Source organism: Narcine bancroftii, chromosome 3 (genome assembly GCF_036971445.1).
Source record: "Narcine bancroftii isolate sNarBan1 chromosome 3, sNarBan1.hap1, whole genome shotgun sequence".
NCBI lineage: Eukaryota > Metazoa > Chordata > Chondrichthyes > Torpediniformes > Narcinidae > Narcine > Narcine bancroftii.
The window spans coordinates 256,642,499-256,666,235 of record NC_091471.1 but is presented as its reverse complement, the minus strand read 5'-3'; the positions used below and the strand labels follow the sequence as shown (position 1 = coordinate 256,666,235).

General features: G+C 43.4%; 1 protein-coding gene across 2 annotated transcripts in view; it reads right to left on the bottom strand.

Annotated features, from left to right (window-relative positions):
- The window catches only part of LOC138758567 (adhesion G protein-coupled receptor L1-like), a 674,108-nt gene that overhangs the window by 123,515 nt on the left and 526,856 nt on the right, over positions 1-23,737 (bottom strand). For both annotated transcript variants that reach the window (XM_069927669.1, XM_069927668.1), the window contains exons 12-14: positions 21,932-22,054; positions 16,944-17,149; positions 7,748-7,921 (exon numbers count right to left, since the gene is read on the bottom strand). In XM_069927669.1, coding sequence (XP_069783770.1) covers positions 7,748-7,921; positions 16,944-17,149; positions 21,932-22,054 — 503 coding nt within the window. The remainder of the gene's footprint in view (positions 1-7,747; positions 7,922-16,943; positions 17,150-21,931; positions 22,055-23,737) is intronic.

The window sequence follows — 23,737 nt, the reverse complement described above, 5'->3', positions numbered from 1 at the left end:
AGGACACAAACCTGTTGGTGGCTCTCCACAGGAAACTGGCCTCCCTGGCCCCTCCACCCGCATCACACCATGGCGTCCGGCCATCTCACCTCCCCAAGGAACTGGACTCAGCACAGTTTGTGTTTATCCAGAGGGGACCGCAGAGGGCACTGTTACAGCACCTGTACGAAGGTCCGTATAGGGGAGGAGGAACTTTTTACAGTGGACCGCTTGAAGGTGGCCTACTTGGACTTGTCACAGCTGGTACAGATGGCCGTGCCCAAGCGCCGAGGCCACCCGCCCAAGTGGCAGGACCTGTAGCCGGTTCTGAGGGGAGTTGTGTGGTGGCACACTCTCTCATGGCGAACCGTCTGTGGGGAAGCCATGGGAAAATGGCGCCATCAGGGGTTCTGCCTGACAAAAACCTTCCTCTCAGTGTGTGCCGTGGGCAGCGATTATGATGTCACCACGCACGTGGTGACTGAGCCAGCACTGCCCTTAAAGGGGTGCGTACTAAATTCAAGTAAACAGTCGTTAACGACCCTCAACGTGGTGGCTGTGCTTTGTTCAACTGCGCAAAGCGCCACAAAACCTTATTTTGAGAACTTGGATGTTAGCCAGAAGCAGTATTGGTTGTTGGTAAGGCTGAAGGGTTAGACTCACTCTTATGAACATCATTTCAAACAAAATGTCCCAGTTCATCTGTCTAATTCAAGTATTTTGTAGAATTTGGACAAGAAGTTTGCTCATTTGCATCCCCAGGAAAGGGAATAAATGAAACAGTTAATTTTAAAATTTAGGAATTTGTCTCCTGATGTGCCTCAGAGAAATTTAATAACTTGTCATGATGTTGATGTTGGTGATGCAACACCTATCAAACAGCTTCCATATAGAATGAATGTTGTAAAGTGTAAACTGGTCGATCAGGAGATTGAACACATGTTAGAGAATGAAATTATTAGACATTCTACCTCAGATTGGAATTCACCTTGTGTCCTTGTGCCTAAATCAGATGGGTCAGTTAGAGTTTGCACTGATTAGAGGAAAGTTAATGCAGGAACAAAAATAGATACATCCTATCCCTCGGGTGGATGATTGTGAGGACAAGGTTGGAAAGGCTAAATTTCTTAAGAAGATGGACATATTAAATGGTTACTGGTGTGTTCCCTTAACAAACAGAGGAAGGGAAATTTCTGCATTCACAACATCATCAAGTTTATATGAATACAATGTTCTACCATTTGTATGAAGAATGCTCTGGGAACATTTCAATGGATGATTAATTCTGTGACTCAAGATTTAGAGCATATGGATGTTTCTATTGTGATTTTGTCACGGGGAATGAAACCTGGGAAGAATATATGTTTTCATTAGAGAAATTGTTCAATAAACCTTTTAATTTAGCTAAAAGTGAATTTGGTCATCCTACAGTTACATATCTTGGTTATGATGTTGGTAAAAGAAATTGATACCTATCCACATGAAAATGCAGACAACTTCTGAGTTTCCTATATGTGCAGGTAAGAAAGCTATTTTTAGGCATGGTAGGGTATTATAGAAAGTTCCGTAAATTTTTTCTGAGATCACAATTCCTTTGACTAACCTTCCAAAAAAGAGTAAAAGGTTTATTTGGACAAACATTTATTGAAGACAATGCTATTTACTCAGAGAAACACATCTATAAACTGTTTCAACAAACAGGGTTTTGCTTCAATGACCTATGCAGACAGGTCGGAGGAATTGGCTCATAAATGGAGAACTTGAAACAAAATAAAAGACAGCAGTGATGTCATGTGATAAAGATATTTCAGAAAGACTTTAATAATGCACCAAAAAACATCTGAAGTCAGAAATGCAGTAGCATCTAGTGAGAGATGTATCTTATTTTATTGTATTTTCTTTACCATGGGAGATGCCCATATCAGTGGTAAGAAAGAGCCACTCCAGCTGTCCTTTGAAAAGAGGACAGTTTTGCCGTGCCCATTTTTACATGGCCATTTCATGTAATCCTTCCCAGGGTTTGTGAAGTCGTTGTGCAAGAATAGGGAAATCATTCATATGAAGAAACAATTCTCTGAAAACAAACCTACAAGAATTTGTGAGTTTGAGAATCTTTGAACAGTAGTAAAGGGTTTGAGTTTCAACACAAAACCTTTCTGAGACTGAACTTTAAAATCATCTCTCAACTGCTGGTCAAGGTCATGATGTGTTCATATCTTTGGATTCGATTCCCAAACTCTTTGGCTTGCTTGCCAGCCTTTACTTGCCCAGCGCACGTTGTACATAAATGCAGAGCATGACCAGGATGTACTATCTCACCAAGACCACCCGTAACTTGGAGGAACAACATGATTTTCCATCTGGGCACTCTCCCACTGGATGGCATTGACATTGACCCTGGTTTCTGCCAGCCTACTCTTCATTCTTCCTCCCTTCTCCACCCCTGTCTTCCAGCTCTCCACCCCCTTCCCTCTCCAATCACAGAGCCATACCCCCCTCCCCCTGTTTGCTGCTGTGCCTTCCTTCCCTTATCCAGCTATTACCTCCTGCCTGTGGGCCTGCTACTCCCCTCCCACCTATTTGTTTGGGTGCCTGCCCACATTTTGCTCATACCTTGAAAGGTTCACACCCAAAACACTGGTTAGGTACCTTTGTCTTTTCTGTACATTTGTCTTTGTCTTACCTTGTTTGACCTGCTGAGTTACTCCACCATTCTGTTTTTACTTCATCCACAGTGTCTGAAGATTCAGGGTTTTCCTCTTAAGCCCGAGATCTTCCTGCTCCCACATTCTATTATTCTGCCTACTCCCACTGATCTGTACCTGGTCCATATCCTTCTATACCCCTCCCATCCATATACCTCTCCAAATTTTTCTTAAATGTCAAAATCGAGCCCAAATTCAGCCTCACATTCTACCCTCACACCACTAATTCCCTCAATGTTCTTTTGAAATATTTCCCCATTCATCCTTAACCCATGTTCTTGTGTCACTCAACTTCAGTGGGAATTCTGCTTGCATTTACTAGAACAAGACCAATCTTGACATCTGATGAGTTGTGGTGATACGACCACTAGCTGACTGCAGGGGGTGATCTCTGTACCTACAGAAAGACCATCTGGGGGCTGACTCCACCTGGCCGGCTGTGAATCAGCTGAGCCGAATATAAGCCTGAGCCATCCCCTCCTGAGTCAGTCACTCGGAGTCACCACAGCTGAAACTGGTGTGTACAGACTTTTGGCAGAATAAAGCCTGTAGTACAGTCTTTTGTGTTTTGTGTCTGCTTGCTGCATCACATGAGTAAAACACCAAAGTCTGCAGACACAGTGATTGAGGTAAAAAGACAAAGCTGGAGAAACTCAGCAGGTCAAACAATGTATTTTGTATACCAAAGATAAAGATACATAACCAATGTTTCAGGCCTGAGCCCTGAGCCCTGAGCCCTTCATCAAGGTATCAAGCCTACATTTTGATGAAGGGCTCAGGCCTGAAACATTAGTTATGTATTTTTTTAATCTTTGCTACATAAAGTACACAGTTTGACCAGCTGAATTTCTCCAGCATTGTGTTTTTTCCTAGTTCTGATGATGGGTCCAACCTAAAATATTAAATTGCTATTTCTCTTTCCACAGATGCTACCTAATGTTTTTGGGTTTTCTGTGTTGATTTCAATCCTACAGAGCCTGTTGAACTGTCAAAGGTCTGGACCCTGGGAGCGTGTGACTGAGGCAATGGAGTAGAATTTTAACCCCTAAGACTGGTGCGTTTTATAAAAGTTTGGGAAAGGAAACACGAGTTTTAATCTACTAACAGTTGGCCAAAGATGTTTCTCGAGCTTGCTACCAAGAAATCCCACAGGAGATGCAGGTTGATGACTTAGTCACCTCATGAAGAGTGGCTTTGATCAACACGCCAGAGAGTTAATCCAGGGGTCATGGGCTTTATTGAAACTCCTCAGAGAAACTCTCACTCTCTAGAGAGTCCAGAGAGGGAATGGATGGGAGGGGACAAGTCGACAGTACTAAATAACACAGCTTCACACCTGATCTCCAAAATAAATCTGGGCAAGGTTTCTTTTTTCACAGGAACTGTTTCATTCTGTGTCAAATTTGGAGGGTTTTATGTGGTTCATTACTAACCTGGTTGTTGAGCGCCCACATTTTTAGCACAAGAAGTTCAGACTCTCACACCTGCGCTGTCCTTCAAAAAGAGTATGGTTCATCAGCTGCAAAAGCCTCACTTCCCTGCACTATGATGTATCCATCCATCAATGGCCAAAAACCATTTTGTCTCGGGTGGGTACACCAAACACTGACACAATATTCGAGATACAGTCTCACCAACACCAAGGCCCTATACAAATGCAGCAACCGGATGTTCAAAACTTCAAAGTTCAGATTTATTGTCAGAGTACATGCATGATGTCACATACAACCCTGAGATTCCTTTTCAGTAAATGAGATGGCCAGCAGCATACACAGTACACCAGATGTATTACCACCAAAATTCAATGTAATTGAAGCGTAACATTCCTACTTTTGTACTCAAACTGATTTAGGAACATTATTTGTTCATTGATTCTGCAAGATTCTACCACCAGAAACATCTTACTCTTACCCGATTTTGAATTAATGATTTTATTTGAACTAGAATTACTGTGAATATTATCTGTTAAGTCTTTTAATCCAATAAGCTTTTACTATGATTTTTTTACAAATAACTCCGATTATCCAAAATGGTTGGGACTGTCAGATAAACTTTTTTTTCAGAGAACTGGTCATTTTTTGAAAATGGCCCAGTAGCAGCAGCAAATCACTTGTAACAGTGTTTAAACAACAACAAACAACATGGGAAGGCTTTTTAAGTATTAAAATAAGGTTGAATTCTCACCAACAAAATGCTGGCCACTGACGATCACCAAGCACTCCCAACCGCTGCTGACCCCAACACGGACCCAATGTCACCGCTGATCCCTGGGACTGAGCCAGTGGAACACTCACTAGCGAGTCAGCGGGCTCCTGTCTCCCCAGTCACTGGAGCTCCTGATGCCGGAGTCCTGAATCCTCCCCTGGGCCTACTGAACACGCACACCGGGGAGTCCGTGGTAGGCCAAAGGGAGGGTTCGGGGTCAGCGTCATGGGGAGAGGAGGGAGGGAAGGGGGAGAAGAGGGAGGGAAGGGGAGGAAAAGCCGCTGTCCGGGAGGCTGCTCTCCTTCTTGATGCCGGGACAAGAGATTCTTCCAATCCCTTTCTTGGGGACAGTGGTGTGTAGTTTGAGAGGGAGCGTAGGAGAGAAAAGTCAATAGGGGAAGGTAAAGAAGAAATGGAACGAGAAAGGGGAGGGAATTATCTGAAAGGAGGACAATCGTCGTTCTAATTTCATGACAAGTGAATATTTTTTTCAACCTGTGAGGTCAGTTCGACTGAAAAAATTTTGGATAAATGAGGATTTTGGATCATTGGAGTTGTACTGTATCTGTGTGGCTGCAACAAGTAAGAATTTTGGTGCAAGTGTACATTGTACAATGTGTTTACCAATAAACTCATTATCATTATGGTTCTCTGTTCTGCTCTTTGAACACCGTATTACCCATTACACCATTGTACGTACTCCATTTGCCAGGTTTGTACCCACTCGCTTTATACCTAGTACACCTTTGTGCTCCATTGTCATCAGTAGAATCACAGAAGGAAATGAGGAAGTGTACAGGAGTGAGAGAGATCAGCTGGTGGAGTGGTGTCACGTCCACATCCTTGCACTCAATGTTAGCAACATGAAGGAACTGATTACGGACTTCAGGAAGGAGAAATCAGGAGTACACGAACCAGTCTTCATCGAGCTGTCAGCAGTGGAAAAGGTATACTTCCTCAGGAGTTTGTGGACGTTTAGTAATGACACCAGAAACCATGGCAAATTTCTGCCAAAATGTGGTGGAAAGCTGCATCATGGTCTGGTATGGGGACACCAATACCCCTGAGCATAAAAGCCCAGGACATCACAGGCAAAGCTCTCTCCAAAATTAAAAACATCTACTGGGAACATTGCAGTCAGATGGCAGCAGCAATCATTAACGGTCCCCACCACCCAGCACACTCTCTATTCTCATTGCTGCCATCAGGAACGAGGTGTCGATGCCACAAGATTCACACCACCAGGTTCAGAGACAGATGCTATTCCCCACCATCAGACTCCTCAACAACAAACTCCATCAGGGACTCATTTAAGGACTCTTACTTTTGCACTTTATTGCATGATTTGTTTACATTCATTATCTGTTTACAGTTCTTTTATTTGTTTACATGTTTACACTGTGTACAGTTCTTTTCTGCATGAACAATTAGTGGTAATTCTGCCGTGAACGCAGGATAAACGAATCTCAGGGTTGTTTGTGATGTCATGTATGTTCTCTGACCATAAATCTGAAATCTGGTACAGAACTTCAATTTCCTGGGCATTCACATCTCTGAAGATCTAACCTGGGGCCTGCATGTCTATGTAATCATTAAGAAGGCTCACCAGTGGCTATATGTCGTGGGGAGTCCTGAGGAGATTTTGTATGTCACCAAAAACTATTGCAAATTTCTACAGGTTTACCCACGGAAAGCATTCTGTCTGGTTACATCACTGCCTGCTCTGGGGGTGCCAATGAACAGGACAGGAAAAAAACTAGAGTTGTTAACTGGGCCTGCACTGTCCTGGGCATCACTCTGTCGAGGACATCTACAAGAAGCTGTGTTCTCCTGAAAGCGGCCTCTACCCTCATCACCCAGGCCCTGCCCTCTTCACACTGCTACCATCAGGAAGGAGGTGCAGGAGCCTGAAGATGAGCATCCAATAGTACAAAAACAGCTTCTTCCCCTCCGCCATCAAATTTCTGAACAGTCAATGAACCACTACCTCTTCTTTTGCACTAATTTATTTATTTTTACAAATTCTTGCACCCGTAACGCTGCTACGAAACCACGAATTTTGTGACATGTGATTCTGATTCTCCTTCTGCTTATTTGGTTGTACCTTGAGGCCTGATGAGTCGGTAATACATATCTTTACCTCCGATGGACGCCGCGAGACTGGCTGAGTTCCTGCAGCATTTCTGTGCACCTTTACAATGACTAACCTACCGATCTCTGTGCAATCACCCTACATTCGTAAAACCTTGCCACCCAGGGAGAGACCCATTTATGCTTCCACCCCTTCTCCTGCTAATCCTCTGTCCATGCCAAAATAATTCATGCAAGCGTTTATTTTCTATGATGACCTTTGATGTTACACCATCTCAAATGCCCTTGGAAATCTAAGTGCAGCACATTCGCAGGTTTCCCCTTATTCATAGCATATTAGTTTTCCACAGAACTCAAACATGAACCATGTTGAGTCTGTGATGGCCTTGAACTTTTTTCAAAGTACCGTCCTAATAAATATATTTAACATGAACCTCTAACATTTTGCCTTTGATAGATGATGAGTTCATTTGTATGTAACATGACTAGCGTTTGTCATTTTCCAAACTGATTAACACCACCCCTTTAACCACTTCTTTCAAGACCCTAAAGTGGTCCCTCAACTTGTCAACCCTCATTTCCCTGAGGGCTGGTTATATATTCTATGGACACTGCAGGACCTGCTGAGTTTCTCCAGCGCGCTTGCGTATGTATCAACCCTCAGCTCCGACAATTTAGTCAGCAAGACTTGCCAGAGCTACCCACAGCAAATGCAAATGAACGGTAAAAGTCGGGCTTGACAGTTAGAGGGCAGCAAAGCAACTTACCAAAATCTCCCTGTGAGCCATCAGCACTGCAAAGTTGGTGAGGTGACTGCATGCACAAGCTGTGTGAGTCTTGTTGCTTTCAATCAGCCGACAGCCTTGCGTCGACCAAAACCCCATCATGGAGCGCTCAGAGTAATCCCAGAAAGAGCAGTTTGCGTTGAAGTGGTTTTCTGACTGAAAGAGAACAGCGTTTAAACTCCCAACGATTACAAGTTCAGGTTTTCAACTTATTTCATGTTCTTTTCAGCTTAACATCCCCTTCCAACTCCATCCTCTTCATCAAAAAAATCCCAGTGTCTCAGATGCCCTTCTCTACCCCTGAACATCTCAAAGGATCCATTTGATTTTAATTTTATACTTTTATTTTAAATGTAGAATTTCAGCATACCTACAGGGCCCTTTAGGTCTACAAGCCAAGCTGCCCGAATACGCCCACGTGACCAATGAACCTACCAATCCTGAACATTTTTAACGATCTCTTCAATTTTACTATTTGCTATCACAAGCTCTATCCCTGTATACATTTTAAATCTTGACCCTTCAGTTTTATTGGGTGAGGTCTTGGAAGAGATTTACTCAAGAGTGATAGAGCATGGTGAACGTAGGAGAATCTCAACGGTGGTGAACAATTTCTGGTTCATCAATTGTTATATAGTCAGGATAAGGTGAACTATTTTGTAACTGTAAGAATACACTCTCCTCACTGTAGTAACTGTAGTGCACCACTGTGGGGCATATGTATTGTACAGTGAGTGTGTGTGAACAGTTTTCTGAGATGTTGGAAGACATCAGTAAGTAAACTCTGTAATTTGAATCTTGCATCTCTACATTATTTAAGAAGCCTCCCCAGTAACACAGAGACATAACATGTAAGAGAGCAGGAATAAAGCCATACAATTGATTGGAAGTCACTGAAATACGAAGGGAAAGATGAGAAAAAAACATTACTGAAAAAAATGTCTGGAACAACAGCAGTTCACCCAGTGATGGGCGGGGAGGTTGAAGACGTTGATGAATCCTTAAAAAGTTTCAGCAAAAGTACAATTTAGCATTCAAGAGCTATTTTCAAAATGCAACAGCAGAGGAGAAGGTCAGTTCTATACTTCTCTGGACAGGGGAGCGAGGCCTTGACTTATTTAATAGCTGGGAGCTAACAGGGGTGGAGAAAAATGATCCACAACAGATATTTGCAAAGTTTGCTTCTCACCTTGAACCCAGGTCCAATCATTGAATTAAACGCTATGAATTTCAAGGCTTAATGCAAGAGGCTGATGAAACTGTTCATAACTTCCTCACTAGACTAAAAATTATTGCTTCAAAATGCATATTTAAGGATATAGAGGAAAGATTAGTTGATCAACTAATATGGAGGAGTGCCCAACTTGAAGTGAAAAAGTCTCTTATAGGGAAGGAGAGTTTGAAGCTGGCCGAAGATATAGACACAGCCAGAGCCTTCGAAACCACGAGGATCCAAATGAAATCCCTATCTACGCAGACCAACCCACAGTAAAGAGAACAAAGGGTTGATGCTATGAAGAACACAATCAGGAAAGTGCAAACCCCCAGGACCTGCAGGAAGTGCGGCAGACAACACCCTTTCGAGATCGAAAGAAATGCCCCACATACGGTTCTGAATGTAGAGTCTGTGGTAAAGCAAACATTGGGGCAAGTCTGGTATGAAGAAAACAGTAACACCAGAGAAGAAAAAAGACAAGAAGACCCACCACATAAAAGGAAACAACAATGAGGACCCGACACCCAGATACTGGTCATGGAATCCATATACCTTCACGAGATGTCGGGTGAGATGAAAGAAGGAAGCGAGTTGCACACAAGGATCCAAATACAGAGGACAATCCAGAATAGGCCAATGATATTTAACCTAAAGGTGAAGCAAGATACTGGATCATGAAGCAACATCCTTCCACTCAGACTCTACTGCCAGATGCTCCCAGAGAACATAGAAAAAGGGCATCCAAAAGACGGTGCATTGGAAACAGCAAATGTCACATTAATGGCCTATGGTGAACCCATGATCAAGCAGCTAAGGAGAGCTAAGATCAATGGCTGCCATAAGGGAAAGAACATCCTCTACATTCTACGTGGTAGACGCAGATGGACCAGCAATTCTAGGTCTGGATAGCTGCCGGGAGTTGCAGTTGCCAATTATGAGATCCAGGTGAAGAAGATGTCCAAAAGGATCAACAGACAAACACAACAAAAAGAGGAAACCATTTCTACAGAAGTCCCTGCCAGGCCATGGCCCACAGTGGGAATAGACTTGTTCACCAAGAATCAAGAGTGGTATCTCATAGTAGTTACTACTCTAAGTTTCCATTCGTCAAAAGGGTGAAAGACCTGAGACCGTCAACTATCACCTCAGAAATGAGAGCACTCCTTGCTGAACAAGGAATACCCAAGACAATGGAACACAGTCACATCACTAGAATTCAGAAAGCTGGCTGTAGAGTGTGGGTTTGTTATCATTACATCAGAGGGCAGCATGTGCGTGTTCAAGAGCCGATGTTGAAAACATGGACCCCAGCAAAGGTCTCCAGAGAAGCTGAGACACCAAGATCATACATTGTCGAGACAGACTCTGGCAGTCAGCTGAGGAGGAACAGAATTCACATCTGGCTGACACGAGATGTGATGAAGCAGAAAGCTTTAATACCATCAAACCCTGCAGCACCAAAATCAAGTGAGGCATCAAGTGAAGAGACCGCAACCACTAACATCAAAACATCAACACAGCAGTTGTCAGGTGAAGCACAACAAGCTACATCACCTACAAGTGGACCAGCAACACAGAGCCCAACGGTCGCAGCCAAATCCAGAAGATGGCAAAGCAACATACTGCCGCGATATCGATAAGAACTATTTAAAATAGTTGTGTAAATAAACTAGTGTACAAGTTCAGTTACTTAAGTTTCACTGGAAAGGAAGTGATAAAGAAGACTAAATTTTTCTTTCTCTTGAGAAGGCAGGTAATGTGAACTATTTTGTAACTGCGTAAGAATACACCCTTCTCACTGTAGTAACTGTAGTGCACATCTGTATATGTATGCATATGTATATGAGTGTGTGTGAAGTTTCCTGAGATGGTGGAAAACATCAGTAAGTAAAATCTCTTCTGTTATTTGAATTTTGCATCTCAAAGTTATTTAAGAAGCCTCCCCAGTGAAACAGAGACATAACATCAATTTTCAGGAGTTAATTAAGGGCTGAATCATTGTTCGGGACCAGAGATTGCTTGGTTCTTTCAACTGTGTCATGGAATATTTTCACCTCTATCCAGCACTCTCAAGGATGCAATCCCTTTGATACTCCAATGCCCAATAGTAGAGGTGAGTCTTAAACCTACAACTTCTGCCTCTGAGGCATGATTCACAAAAAAAATCCACATTGACATTGATCAATTTGGAAAAAAGTTGGGGATCCCATTGCCTTGAGAAGTGAGGAGAGGAGGCAGGTTTCTAGTAATTGGACAGCATGTATTTTTAGAGCACTAAATGTGTGCTAATGGGAGCCCTAATGTCGAATCAGAAGTAATCAAAAATGATGAAAACTGGGACAAATATGCTTGAAAACACACACACACACACACACACACACACACACACACACACACACACACACACACACACACACACACACACACACACACACACACACACACACACACACACACACTTAGTTGCAACACATGTTAGCAGCAAACTCACTTGAGAAATGATGTGAAAACAGTCAGTGCCATTAAAATGATTTCTCCACAGTGGCCCCAGGCAAGCAACAAGAGATCAAATGGACCAGGGGATCATGAAAAAAAAGATGGGAAGGAGGGGAGGAAATATAATGGGAGGGAGAGGGGAGGAAACCAACTTGAGCATGGCTGTGGGCATTTGCAAATGTCTGTTATCAGGTCATAGACTGTGCAAGTTGTAAAATGCAGTCAACAGTTCATAGATGCCTCTGTCTACACAGATGAAATTTTACAGAAATTAATATTGTAATGGTAAATTTCAACAAAAATAAACAATCTCAGTACAGAGGAATGGGTGACAATTTAACTTAAGGGGTCATTACCTTTTGTTTGTTTTATTGAATGGTCTTCATATTTCAGACTGTAAATTATGATCCTTGGATCCAATTTCTGTTGTTAAGCAAATGATAAATCACGAAGGGAAAATGATACTGGGGTAAGGTGATTCCGGCCAGGACACGCTTGGTGTAATTTCCTGAAGGGCCAGACTTCATCAAGAAATCAAGGGCGGCCTTTATCAAGGGCGGAACTGCTAGTGTAGTGGTTAGCGCAATGCTGTTACAGCGCTGGTGACCTGGTTCTGAATCCGGCATTGTCTGTACTTTCCTCCAGGTGCTCTCACCCTCCAAAACGTACCGGGGGTTGTTGGTGTAATTGGGTGGCACGGGCTCGTGGGACATATGGGCCTGTTACTGTGCTGCATGTCTAAACTTAAAAAAGAAATGCCTGCAAACAATGGAAAATATACTTAAAATCTGGGTCTTTAATGCTGCTTCAAAACCTCAAAAATATACTGGATAATGAAAATGTGAAAGAAAAGAACGTTCATTAATATTATTTTTGTCCCCTGAGCAAGGTAAAGTGCTTCACAGTCTACGACTTCTGGGCTGTCAGTGTTATTATCTCGGTGAACGTCACATCTAATGAGCGTAAACCGAGGGTCCGCAAACAATTATATGAATCCGCTTTGACAATGTAGGATCATGGGTCATACTGGGGGCCAGGATAACTAGGGAATTTCAGCTAGTTTTAAATTGGGGCCAGGGAGACATTTATATCCACCAGAACAGACAAACCCATGGGCATCCTTTAATTGAGAGGCGGTACCTTCTTGAGTATTGTACAGAAACACAGGTTCACATTGCATGCTCCAGCGCTCGGCTTGGAAGAGAGTGCTCTGATTGAAATAAACTAAAGTGACATGCAATATATCCACATACTAATGGGCAATAACCCTTCACTTCACACCGAAGTATCTAAAAAAAATTGCATGGACTTCAACATTTAAGTGTTAAAAGGAGGTTGATATTTGACAAGCAGTTTTGACCTCGGGCCAGCAATAGTGTTTTTCAACTCGTACAGCAGCTCAAGGAAGCTGGGTGGGGTGGAACTGCAGGATGAGCAGAAGCAGTGCAGGAGGGTCTGCGGATTTTTCTGACAGGGAAGGGAAGTGGGTGAGAAAAGAACATAAACTATGTTATGTTTATTAACTTATTGTAAGCCATCCGGCTCATTGAGTCTGTTCCCCATTTAATGAGATCATGGCTGATCTCCACCTACCTGCCCCATATCCCTTAACTCCCCAATGACGTAGAAATGTATCCAACCTTGTCTTAAATATATTTACTGATGTCGCCTCCACTGCTTCAATGGGCACCGAATTCCATAGATTCCCCACCCTCTGGGAAAAGCAGTTCCGTCTCATCTAAATCTACTTCCCCGAATCTTGAGGCTATGTCCTCTAGTTCTCATCTCCCCCACCAATGGGAACAACTTACCTACATCTATCTTATCTATGCCTTTCATAACATATTTTAATCAGATCCCCTTAGTTTTTCTAAATTCCAGCAAGTATAGTCCCGGACGACTCAATCTCTCCTCATAGGCTAACCCCCTCATCTCTGGAATGAACCTATTGAGCCTCCTCTGCACCGCCTCCAAAGGCAGTCCATCCTTCCTGAAGAAAGGAGACCAGGAATGCACGCAGTCCTCCAGGTGCAGCCTCACCAGGACAATGTACAGTTGCAGCATAACCTCCCTGCTCCTAAATTCCATCCCTCTAACAATGAAGGCCAACATTCCATTTGCCTTCTCGATAGCACCAGCAAACCTATCTTTTGTGGTTCATGCACAAGTGCTTCCAAGTCCTCCTGTATGGAAGCACGCTGCAATCGCTTGCCATTTAAATAATATTCTGATCTATTTTTCGTTCCAAAGTGGATAACCTCACATTTATAAGATTGTACTCCATCTGGCAATTCTTTGCCCACTCACTTCATCTATCTATATCTCTCTGCAGTCTCTCATATCCTCTACACAGTTTGCTTTCCTGCATAATTTAGAGTCTTCGCCGAATTTAGATATACTACACTCTGTCCCCTCTTCCAGACAGAGAGAAAGAGGATAGGAGGGGTTGAACAGGGATTGGAGAAGTTGATGTTAATGCCATCCGGTGGAGAATACCCAGATGGAATACAAGGTGTTGTTCCTCCAATTTACATATAGCCCCAGTACAAGAGTGGTGGGGTGATGGAGCTGTCTACGTTTCAGGTAGAACACTTTCAAGGTGAAGAGATCTGATGAGTGACTTTGACTCAGAACAGCGACGATTCCCATTTCCCTCCGACTGATTCTGCTTTGACCCACTGAGCTCCTCCAACAGGTTGTTTTTGTTTGTCTTTGATTGTAGCATGCGCAGAGTTTTGAATCCCCAGTGTACCATCTGATGCTACACCAGGCCTGCAAACCCAGACTCTATGAATGCAGCATTAGTACAATCCATTCCCCGGCATGGTCTGCACTCCCCCCCACAACCCATGAGTTGGCAGTTCATGGGTTCAAGACCCACTTTAAAGGGGAACACCAAATCCAGGCTGACAATTCCATGTGGGACGATCAGGGTGCCACCTTTAGGAAGAGACAATAAACTTGGCCTGCATCTTTCCTCCAAGTCAATTCTCTACCTTCGTACTGTTTTTATTTGAGAAAAGGCATGCTAGTGTCGGAGAGGCATATGGGGAACAATTGTTGGCCCTTGGACTGTACTCGTTGGAGTACAGAAGGCAGGGGGACCTTATTAAAGGCAATTAAAATGCTGAAAGTCCTTGATAGACTAGATGTGGCAAGGATGTTTCCAGATGGGAGGGGAGTCTATGACAAGAAGGCACAACTTCAGGATAAAAAGACCAATTTAAAACAGAGAAGTGGAAAAAATGTCTTCAGTCAGATTTGGCTGTGGAAGCAAGGTTGTTGGGTGTTTTTAAGGCAGAGATTGACAGACATTTGATCAATCAGGGCATCAAGGGTCACAGGGAAAAGACTGGGGAGTGGGGCTGAGTGGGAGGGTCGATCAGCTCATGATTAGAATGGTGGAGCAGACGATGAGCCGACTTCTGTTTCTCTAGTGATCTTCCACAATAACACATCAACTGATCATTCACACATTATGTTCTACGGAATTTTCCAAAGCTGGTGGAGAAAAATAAATGCAAGATTTTTGTATTTTGGAAGGTCAAAAGAAGGAAGAGTATATGGTTAAGGGTAGGATACTTAACAGTGTGGAAGAACGGAGAGACCTTGGGATCCAAATCCATAGATCTCTCAAAGTTTCTGCGCAAGTTAATAGGATAGTCAAGGAAGCCGAAGGTATGCTGGGCTTCATTAGTCTAGAGTCATGAGGTAATGTTGCAGCTCTATAAATCTCTGGAATCATTTAGAATATTGTGTTTATTTCTGGTCATCTCATGACAAGAATTATGTGGAAGCTATGGAGAAGATGCAGAGGAGATTTACCAGGATGTTGTCTGGATTTGTCTTACGAGGCAAGATTAGCAGAGCTGGGGGTTTTCTCTTTGGAGCAAAGAAGGATGAGAGGTGACTTTATTAAGTCACTGGGTGCCCACCTTATCGGCCTGTCAGAATCTTCTAGATCTCTATTTTGGGCACCCAGTGCCTTTTTCCCAGGGTGGAAATAACAAACTCCAGAGGACATTTGTACAAAGTGAAGAGGAAAAGTTTTGGGGAATTACCAAGGGTATTTCTTTTTCTCAGATGCATGGAATGCCTTGCCAGGGGTGGTGGTGGTGGTGGTGGTGGGGGGAGGGGGCATTTAAATGCACATGGATGTGAGAAAAATAGGTTATGGGTATGAGGTAGGGAACTTTAGATTGTTGATTAGGTTTATATAGGATGGCACATCATGCTGTAATGTTGACTGAAGTTTCTTCTAACATTATTCTAGGGAGAGTGCGACTTTCCTTTAAATGTTCCAAACTAAAACAACAATGAACAATTATTCTCTTCAAATTAATTGATTGGTTTCACATTAACGTTGGAGTTCCTGGGAATGGGAAAGGTGTTATATAAATGCATGGTTTCTTTTATAGTTAAGTGGCTTTGACAGCTTGTGAAATACATGCCAATACTATTCATGATATGCTGTGTGAGTGAAACAGAACTATTTCAGTGTATTACATTCACTCCCGAACACTCAGACAGGTGTCACCATCATACCCCAGGATAAAGGTTGGGAGGTCTGTGCAAAGATTATCTGCACCTACAATAATCAAAAGTCTTTTCAACAGGTAAATGCTGGCAGAGAAACAGTGGTACCTCAGTGGGGTCTGGAAATGTGCTCTGAAAGTAATATGGGACATTGAAAATGTTGCTTCCTGAACATTTTTGGGTGTATTTTATGGACTTTCGGCTGCTGATCATGAAAATCCCCTTAAAATTTTTATATCACATACTATTTCTTAGATATATCCTATTTTTGTATTTCCTGTCATATTTCAAGCATACAAAGACCACGAAGGGCAATATGCCATCGTCTTCCCTGCTGATCTTGGTGCCGTCAGTGACGAACACGGTGAAAGGTTTCACCAGGACATTGTGACCATGTAAAAATGGTATCGGGGCAACTGGAATCCATCAGTGCTGGCCGACTATGGTCAGACACTGACACGAGAGATATCAGATGCTGAGTACAAATGAAAATCAGTGGAAAAACATTTTTAGGTCAGTTGAGCTAATGCAATTAAATATGCTAAATTCAATAAAAAAGTTAATTCAATGTTTCTCCAACTTCCTACGTGATACAGCAAATCTGAAGCTATCAGATTGACGTTGTCTATCATAATCCCCAGTTATTTTTCAGGAAGCAAACCTTTTGAAAAAAATGTTTGTTGAGTGTGTTATCGATTGGAAGCTGGGGATGTGCTGTTGAGCTCACGCATAAAAATTTGGCATCACGTGAAACAGTCCCACACGCATCCCCCTCTGCGCACATCCTTTTGAAATTTGAGAGGCAGATCCAATCCCACAGGTTCATGGAATGCTATAACTGTTTGAGTAGTGTGGCGATGATGTAGACTTTTGTTACAGGATTCTCTGAGAGATGCTCGTGTGTGGTGAAACCCAAACTCTAATACCTACATCAAGGTGTTGCAGAGTGAATATCACTGGTTCAGTGAGGAAGACCCGGCTTGATTCCTTGTTGATGGAGGCGGCGATGATCTGAGAGTTGACGACGATGGAGGTCCCTTGGCTGCTGCTGTCAGTTCCCATCCTCACCATGGCATTCTCCGTCGTCAGAAACTGGCCAAGGTTGTTGTAGAGAATTAATACCACCTTCACCACACCTGCAGAAAGCACAACAGGCTTCAGCATCTCCTCCTTCATCCAATCCAGGATGAAATCTGTTCACTGCAACTTGCCCCTGAGAGAAAAGCCCTGCCAAAACCTTCCCCACTATCGAGAACATCTACAGGGAATGTTGCCGTCAGAGAGCAGCAACAATCATCAAGGGTCTACACCCCGCCCCCAGCACATGCTCTATTCTTGCTGCTGCCATCAGGAAAGAGCTGTTGGGGCCACAAGACACGCACCTCCAGGTTCAGGGACAGCTGCTCCCTCTCTACCATCAGACTCCTCAATGACAAACTCAATCAGGGACTCATTTAAGGACTCTTTTGCACTTTATTGGTTTTTTTCTATCTGCATTGAACAATTTATGTTATTTGTTTACATGAGTACGTTGAGTAAAGTTTTATTGTACTACTAATAAGTGGTAATTCTGCCAAGCCCACAGGAAAAGGAATCTTAGGGTTGCACTCTGACAACAAATCTGAAATCTGAATTTAATTGGAGAACAGGATACAACAAAGATATTTATGTGGGGATGCACGTCACCTCGACATGACCTCCTACCCTTTTCTGGGTCCCTCAGACTTTCCCCATCCTGATCTACTTGCTCTTTCTGTTTCTCCTCCTCCTGACCTCTCCCCTCACTCACTTCCCCTTTCTGCTCTACCACCTTCTAAGTGCTCTACCCTTTCTGTTCTCTTCCTCTTCACCTTTCGGTTCCCTCCCACCACTACCCCCTCCCAAACAGTTGCACCCCTGCTCTTTGCTCCTCTTGCGTGAGGCAATGCAGCACAAGTCACTGCTTGTGGAATGAAAGGGCGAAGGTAATGGTGTAATTGCAACAATAGCATAGTCTTAATGTGTGGAGTGCTCATGTGGTGAGTGCAAAGGTTATTGTATAGCCATAATTTAAAAAGGAAGAAGTAAAGAAACCAAGTCCAGTAAAAGTCCAAAAATCTGGATGCTAGAAATCCAGACTACCTGAGAATCTGGCCTTCTCGAAAACTCTCAAACGTTTAAAATTTCATTGGCTTTTGTGTGGGTAGGTGTGTAAACATCACAGATGCACAGAAGTTGTGGAAATGAACAAATCAATATTTGTTCTTTTTGTACTTTGTATTTTATATGAAAAAATGTTTCATTAATCAAAATTTACCTGTTTATTCTCCTTAAATTTGAATTGTACTGCCTGAGAATGTGGAAAATCTGGACAGACCCGATCCCAAAGCAGTAAATACAAAGCTAACAGTGGCTGAATTATTGGAAAAGCTATGTCCAACTAACTTGATTGAAGGTGGTAGCAGGGAAGGCTGGTGAAGCTGGCGGGTTGGATGTGGACTTCGGGAAGGTGAACAAGTAAAAACTGTTGTGAAATTCAAGTGGCAAGCTCGATTAAAAATTGGCTCGATGAGAGAAAGAAAAAGGGGCGGAGTGGTAGACATAAAATGGTTTTGCAGTAATCCGTGATTGGACATTTTTTTTCATATATCCCAATAGAACCCTTCGGCCCATGTGCCAACTCATTTATACCTACTGATAAAACTAAACCCTTTGTGCTTATTAATGCTAATTTTATTTCATCCACGTGCCTGCCTATAGCCCCTTTCACACTTGCATCCCACTAAATTGGTCATTCAGTGTCCTGGGATAGGGATGAGGGCTTTGGCTTTGCACACTTGACCACTCCTAACTGGGACACTGAACACTTTCACACTTGCGAGGAGCCATCCCTGAGGTGAGGACTATTCTACCTTCTATTGGTGACATCATGACACATTGAGTGATGGTGGACTTGCCCTAAATCCTGATCAATGTATTATGATGTTGTATTGGAACAACATTAATCATACCTAATTTTAACATAATTAAGCTTCATGTACAGCACAGTATGAGCCCTTCAGCCCCTGTGTTGTTGTGCCGACCTATATAAACCTTTGTAAGGGACCGTGGAAAGCACTAGCAATAAATAGCGATAGCGGACAATTTTTTAAACAGGGTAGGAAAGCTATAATGCACAATTTTTACAGCACAGGAAAGTTGGTAGCAGAATTGCATACAATTTATAAATACCATGGGGAAAAGCGATGCTGGACCTTCCCTCCCAGAATGCCATGCAGCAAAGAAAAGGCTGTATGCCTGACTGTTTGCACGGAGCATTAATAGAGGGGTTTCTCTGCTGCATGGCATTCTGGGAAGTCAGGTCCGCCATTATTTTTTTCCACAGTCTTTATAAATTGTGCACAATAGTCCTACCAATTTTCCCAAGCTGCTTAAAAATTGTCAGCTATTGCGATTTATTTATTCTCTCTCTCTCCCACTGTAACTTTGTCACAGCAAAGTTCATATCTACACGGAAAAACTTGGGTCATTTCAATCCCACCATGCAATTACCCGTTTCACACTTGCCTGATTGCACTAGTGGTTGAGGCTGTCAATCTCTGGTGTGAGATGACGTCATCTGACGGTGGCATTGAGCTGATTTTGCTTTCACATTTGGCACTTTAAAGGCCGATTTGGCCATTAATTCCGAGGATCACTTGCAAGTGTGAAAGGGGGCTTAAGAGACTCTTAAACACCCCTATTGTTCCAGCTTCCACCACCAGCCCTGGCGATGCATTCCAGGGACCTGCAACTCTCTGCTTAAGAAAACACCTCTCCCCTAAACTTCCTTTCCTTCACTTTGTACAGATAAAGTACACCCTCTGATGTTTGCTGCCCTGGGATAAAGGCACTGTTTCCCTATCTGTGCTGCTCAGAATCTTGTTGTCTATCAGTCACCTCCAAAGAGAAAAGCTCTACAAACCTTGTCTCCTAAGACATATTTTCCAATCCAGGCAACATCCTGGTAAATCTCCACTGCAGCTTCTACCTCTTTCCTGTAATGAGGTGACCAGAACTGTTTCCTGTAATGAGGTGACCAGAACTGTTTCCTGTAATGAGGTGGGCAGAACTGTTTCCTCTAATGAGGTGACCAAAACTGTTTCCTGTAATGAGATGGGCAGAACTGTTTCCTGTAATGAGGTGGGCAGAACTGTTTCCTGTAATGAGGTGACCAGAACTGTTTCCTGTAATGAGAAGGGCAGAACTGTTTCCTGTAATGAGGTGACCAGAACTGTTTCCTGTAACGAGTTGGACAGAGCAGTAACAAACTATTGACAGCATTGGCCTGTTCTTAAGACCAACACAATCAGTGACCCCTCTCTCCACAATTTCCTGATTATTTCCCAGAAATTCTGTTTATACTGCTCAGTGCCTGTGGGCATGAAAAAGACAGGATATGGAAGAGTTACTGAACTTACAGCCAGACTTCTGGACCAATGATACATCAAAGTATATTTAAGTCCCACCAAAACAGCTGGACAACTTTAAGTAATTGTGGTGATGTGTTTCCTCCATTGTATATAGTTGACTGCTCTACATATGGAGCTGTCTCGCCCACTGATGACTCACACCCTATGACTCCTCCCCCATTGTCCTGGGCCATAAAGGTTGAGCCACCTCTCCCTTCCCTCCATTCCTATACCTGGATCTGGGCCAGCAAGGTTTTTCTGTACATTAAAGCCTATCGTTCCCTCAGCCTAGTCTTAGTGGTTACTGGGAGTGCACTACAGCCAATTACAAAAAGCATCTGGAATATAAAAAGGTAAACTGGTTCCATTAACTGCAACTGTGATATCAGAGTTTTGTGCAACCCATCTGGTTCACCAATGACCTTCAGTCACTGGTCTCCAGTGTGGTCGAGTCTGAAATAGCTTCTAATTGGAATCATAGATCTGTACAGGATGGAATCAAGCCCGTTCTGTGGGATTGAGAAGGGGTAATAAACATAGGTGTTGCCTGTGAGCTCCAGATCATGAGGGAATGTGAAAGATCGGGACGATTGCTTATCTCAACAATTTGTGATGGAAAGCAAACCAAATTTTAGTTTATATTCACATTTCCGGTTATTTTTCTGCAGTTTTTACCATATACTTTAGTCTCTCAGCTGGAAGGGTCTGTGAAGGGAAAAGAGAGGATGGCAAGCAAGAGGGACACAACAGCATGCTGTATGGCTAAAAAAAAAGAAAGAGGGACTTTTTTGCTCAGAGGGTTGTCTGAGCACCTGAGAAAACTGTTGATACGTTACATTTTTAAATTAAATTTAGACATCAGCACCGTGACATGCCCTTTCGGCCCATGAGCTCCCTGGTTGCACTCGATTGACCTAGAATCCCAGCTGTTTGGCAGGGTAGGAGGAAACCAGAGCCCCTGGAGGAAACTCACGCAGTCCTAGGGTGAATGGATAAACTCCTTACATAGGGTGCGGTATTCGAACCCCAGTCTCTGGCACTGACCACTAAGCTGAACGTGCCGCCTTGAATAATCACAAATGCAAACATTCAAAAGAACACTGGGCAGATTTATGGACCAAATACAGGCATACGGGACTAGCCCAGAGTGGCAAGATGGGCCAAAGGGCCGGTTCCATGCTTTATGCGGCTTCTCAGCCTCACTTCTGGTGAGCTTTAGGTTCAGGCACAAATTGGTAAACTCAGAGGGCCCTTCAAATATAATGGGAACCATTCTGATCAAATTGGTTATTTCCCAGCACGGAGATCTCCCCAAGAATGTCCTGATGACTGAAGACTTCGCTCAGTGAACGAGGGAAAGCAGCATGGAATTATGGTACTGGGATGGGGGCAAAAATGAGGAGATGCTAGCCTTTAAACGAACAAGTTGCTCACTCAGCAGGCAACTGAGGGCAAGGAAGTCAACAGTCTGAAGATGCTCACACTTACCATTACGGCTGTTCTGCTTGATGGTATTCGGGGAGATGTGGATAAAGCTCTCTGTTAGATAACTGTGTGGAAACATCACCTCCTTCACTTGCCCTTCAGTATTGAGCACAGACACTTCCAGCACTGTGGAAAGAGAGAACAGAGGATCAGAAATAACCCTGTAAAGATGGGATGGGGGCGGGGGGATATAATCGGAAGGGTGGGGTAAGTGAAGGAAAGGATGAAATGCAAAAAGGAGAAAGGTAAAATTAATAGTCTACTGAGAGAATCCAAAAATAGGATAGAACAAAATAGTGAATGAAGGATGCAAAGATCAAGGTGATGCACAGAACAGAAAAGGTCTCTCCTGGGAAAAAGACTGACCATTCACCTTATCTATAGCCCTCATGGCTTTAGAAACCTTCATATGGTCCCTGCTCGGCCTCCTGTATTCCAGAAGGAAAAGTCCCAACCTCCACTTATAATTCAAGCTCTCTTACCCTGGCAACATCCTTGTGAATTTCAATTTGCTTATAGAAGAAACTGTTCCGCTCATGATACTGTAGCCTTGCCTCTTCACTCTATCCTGTTCCACCTCACATGCCAGGCTGCTGTTCAATGACTGGTGTTTAATATGATCATTCCCCAGAGGCTGGTGGAGAAACTGTCCTCTCTGGGACTCAACACACTTCTCTGAAACCGTATCTTGGACTTTCTAATGGAAAGACCACAGTCTGTTCAGGTTGGTAGCAGAAGCCAACCACTGTCACGCTGAGCACTGGCACACCTCATGGCTGTGTGCTCAGCCCACTCCTGTCCATGCTACTGACCCACGACTGCATCTCCAGATCCAGTTTCAGCAGCGTCATCCATCGTTTGCAGATGACACAACAGTCGTTGGCCTCTTCAGCAACAACAATGAGTCGCATTGCAGAGAAGAGGTGGTGCGAAAGTAGCAACCTGAGTCTTAATACAGACAAGACATGATGAACGTGGGCTTCAGGAAGACCAGGATCGACCACCCTCCACTGCATATCAACAACTCTGTAGTAGAGAGAGCGGAGAGTACCAAGTTCCCTGGAGTTCACCTAACTAGTGACCTATTGTGGATACACAACATCTCCTCATTTGACAGGAAGGCACACAATGACGACGCTTCCTGAGAAAACTGAAGCAAGCAAGGCTACCGGCTACCATCATGTCAACCTTCTGCAGGAGCTCTATCGAGAGTACTCTGGCCAGCTGCATCAGTGCGGTACAGTTGCTGCAGAGAAATGGATTGGACGTCAATCCACAGGGGCATAAGAGGGGAAGAGAGGATCGCTAGAATCTTTCTTCCTCCCCTCCCCCTCCCCCAACGTGATCTATCAGGATAGTTGTCTGAAGAGGGGACTCAAAGTTATTCCAGATCTCTTCCACCCTGCCCACAGCTGCTCCTATTGGGGAAGAGATACAGGAGCCAGCACCACCAGGCTGAAGAACAGCTTCTTCCCATGGGCAGTGAGAATGCTGAACGACCAAAGTAATGGCTTACACTCATTATCTGAGACTCTCATATTCATGAAACAATATTGATTAATTTGTATGTATGAATACTTGTCCAGCATATGTATTGTTTGTCTGTATGTGTGTTATATCATGTTGTGAAATGAGATGAAAATAAACTTGACTTGAATCTTTCCAGCTCAACAATATTCTTCCATTGGCTGGGTGAACAGAGCTGCACATAGTATTGTGGCAGACTTCCCGTCGTATACGGCTGCAGCCATGATGTCCCTGTTAGACTACTCAGTGCAATTAATGGGGGTGGGAGAAGTTAAGACAAAT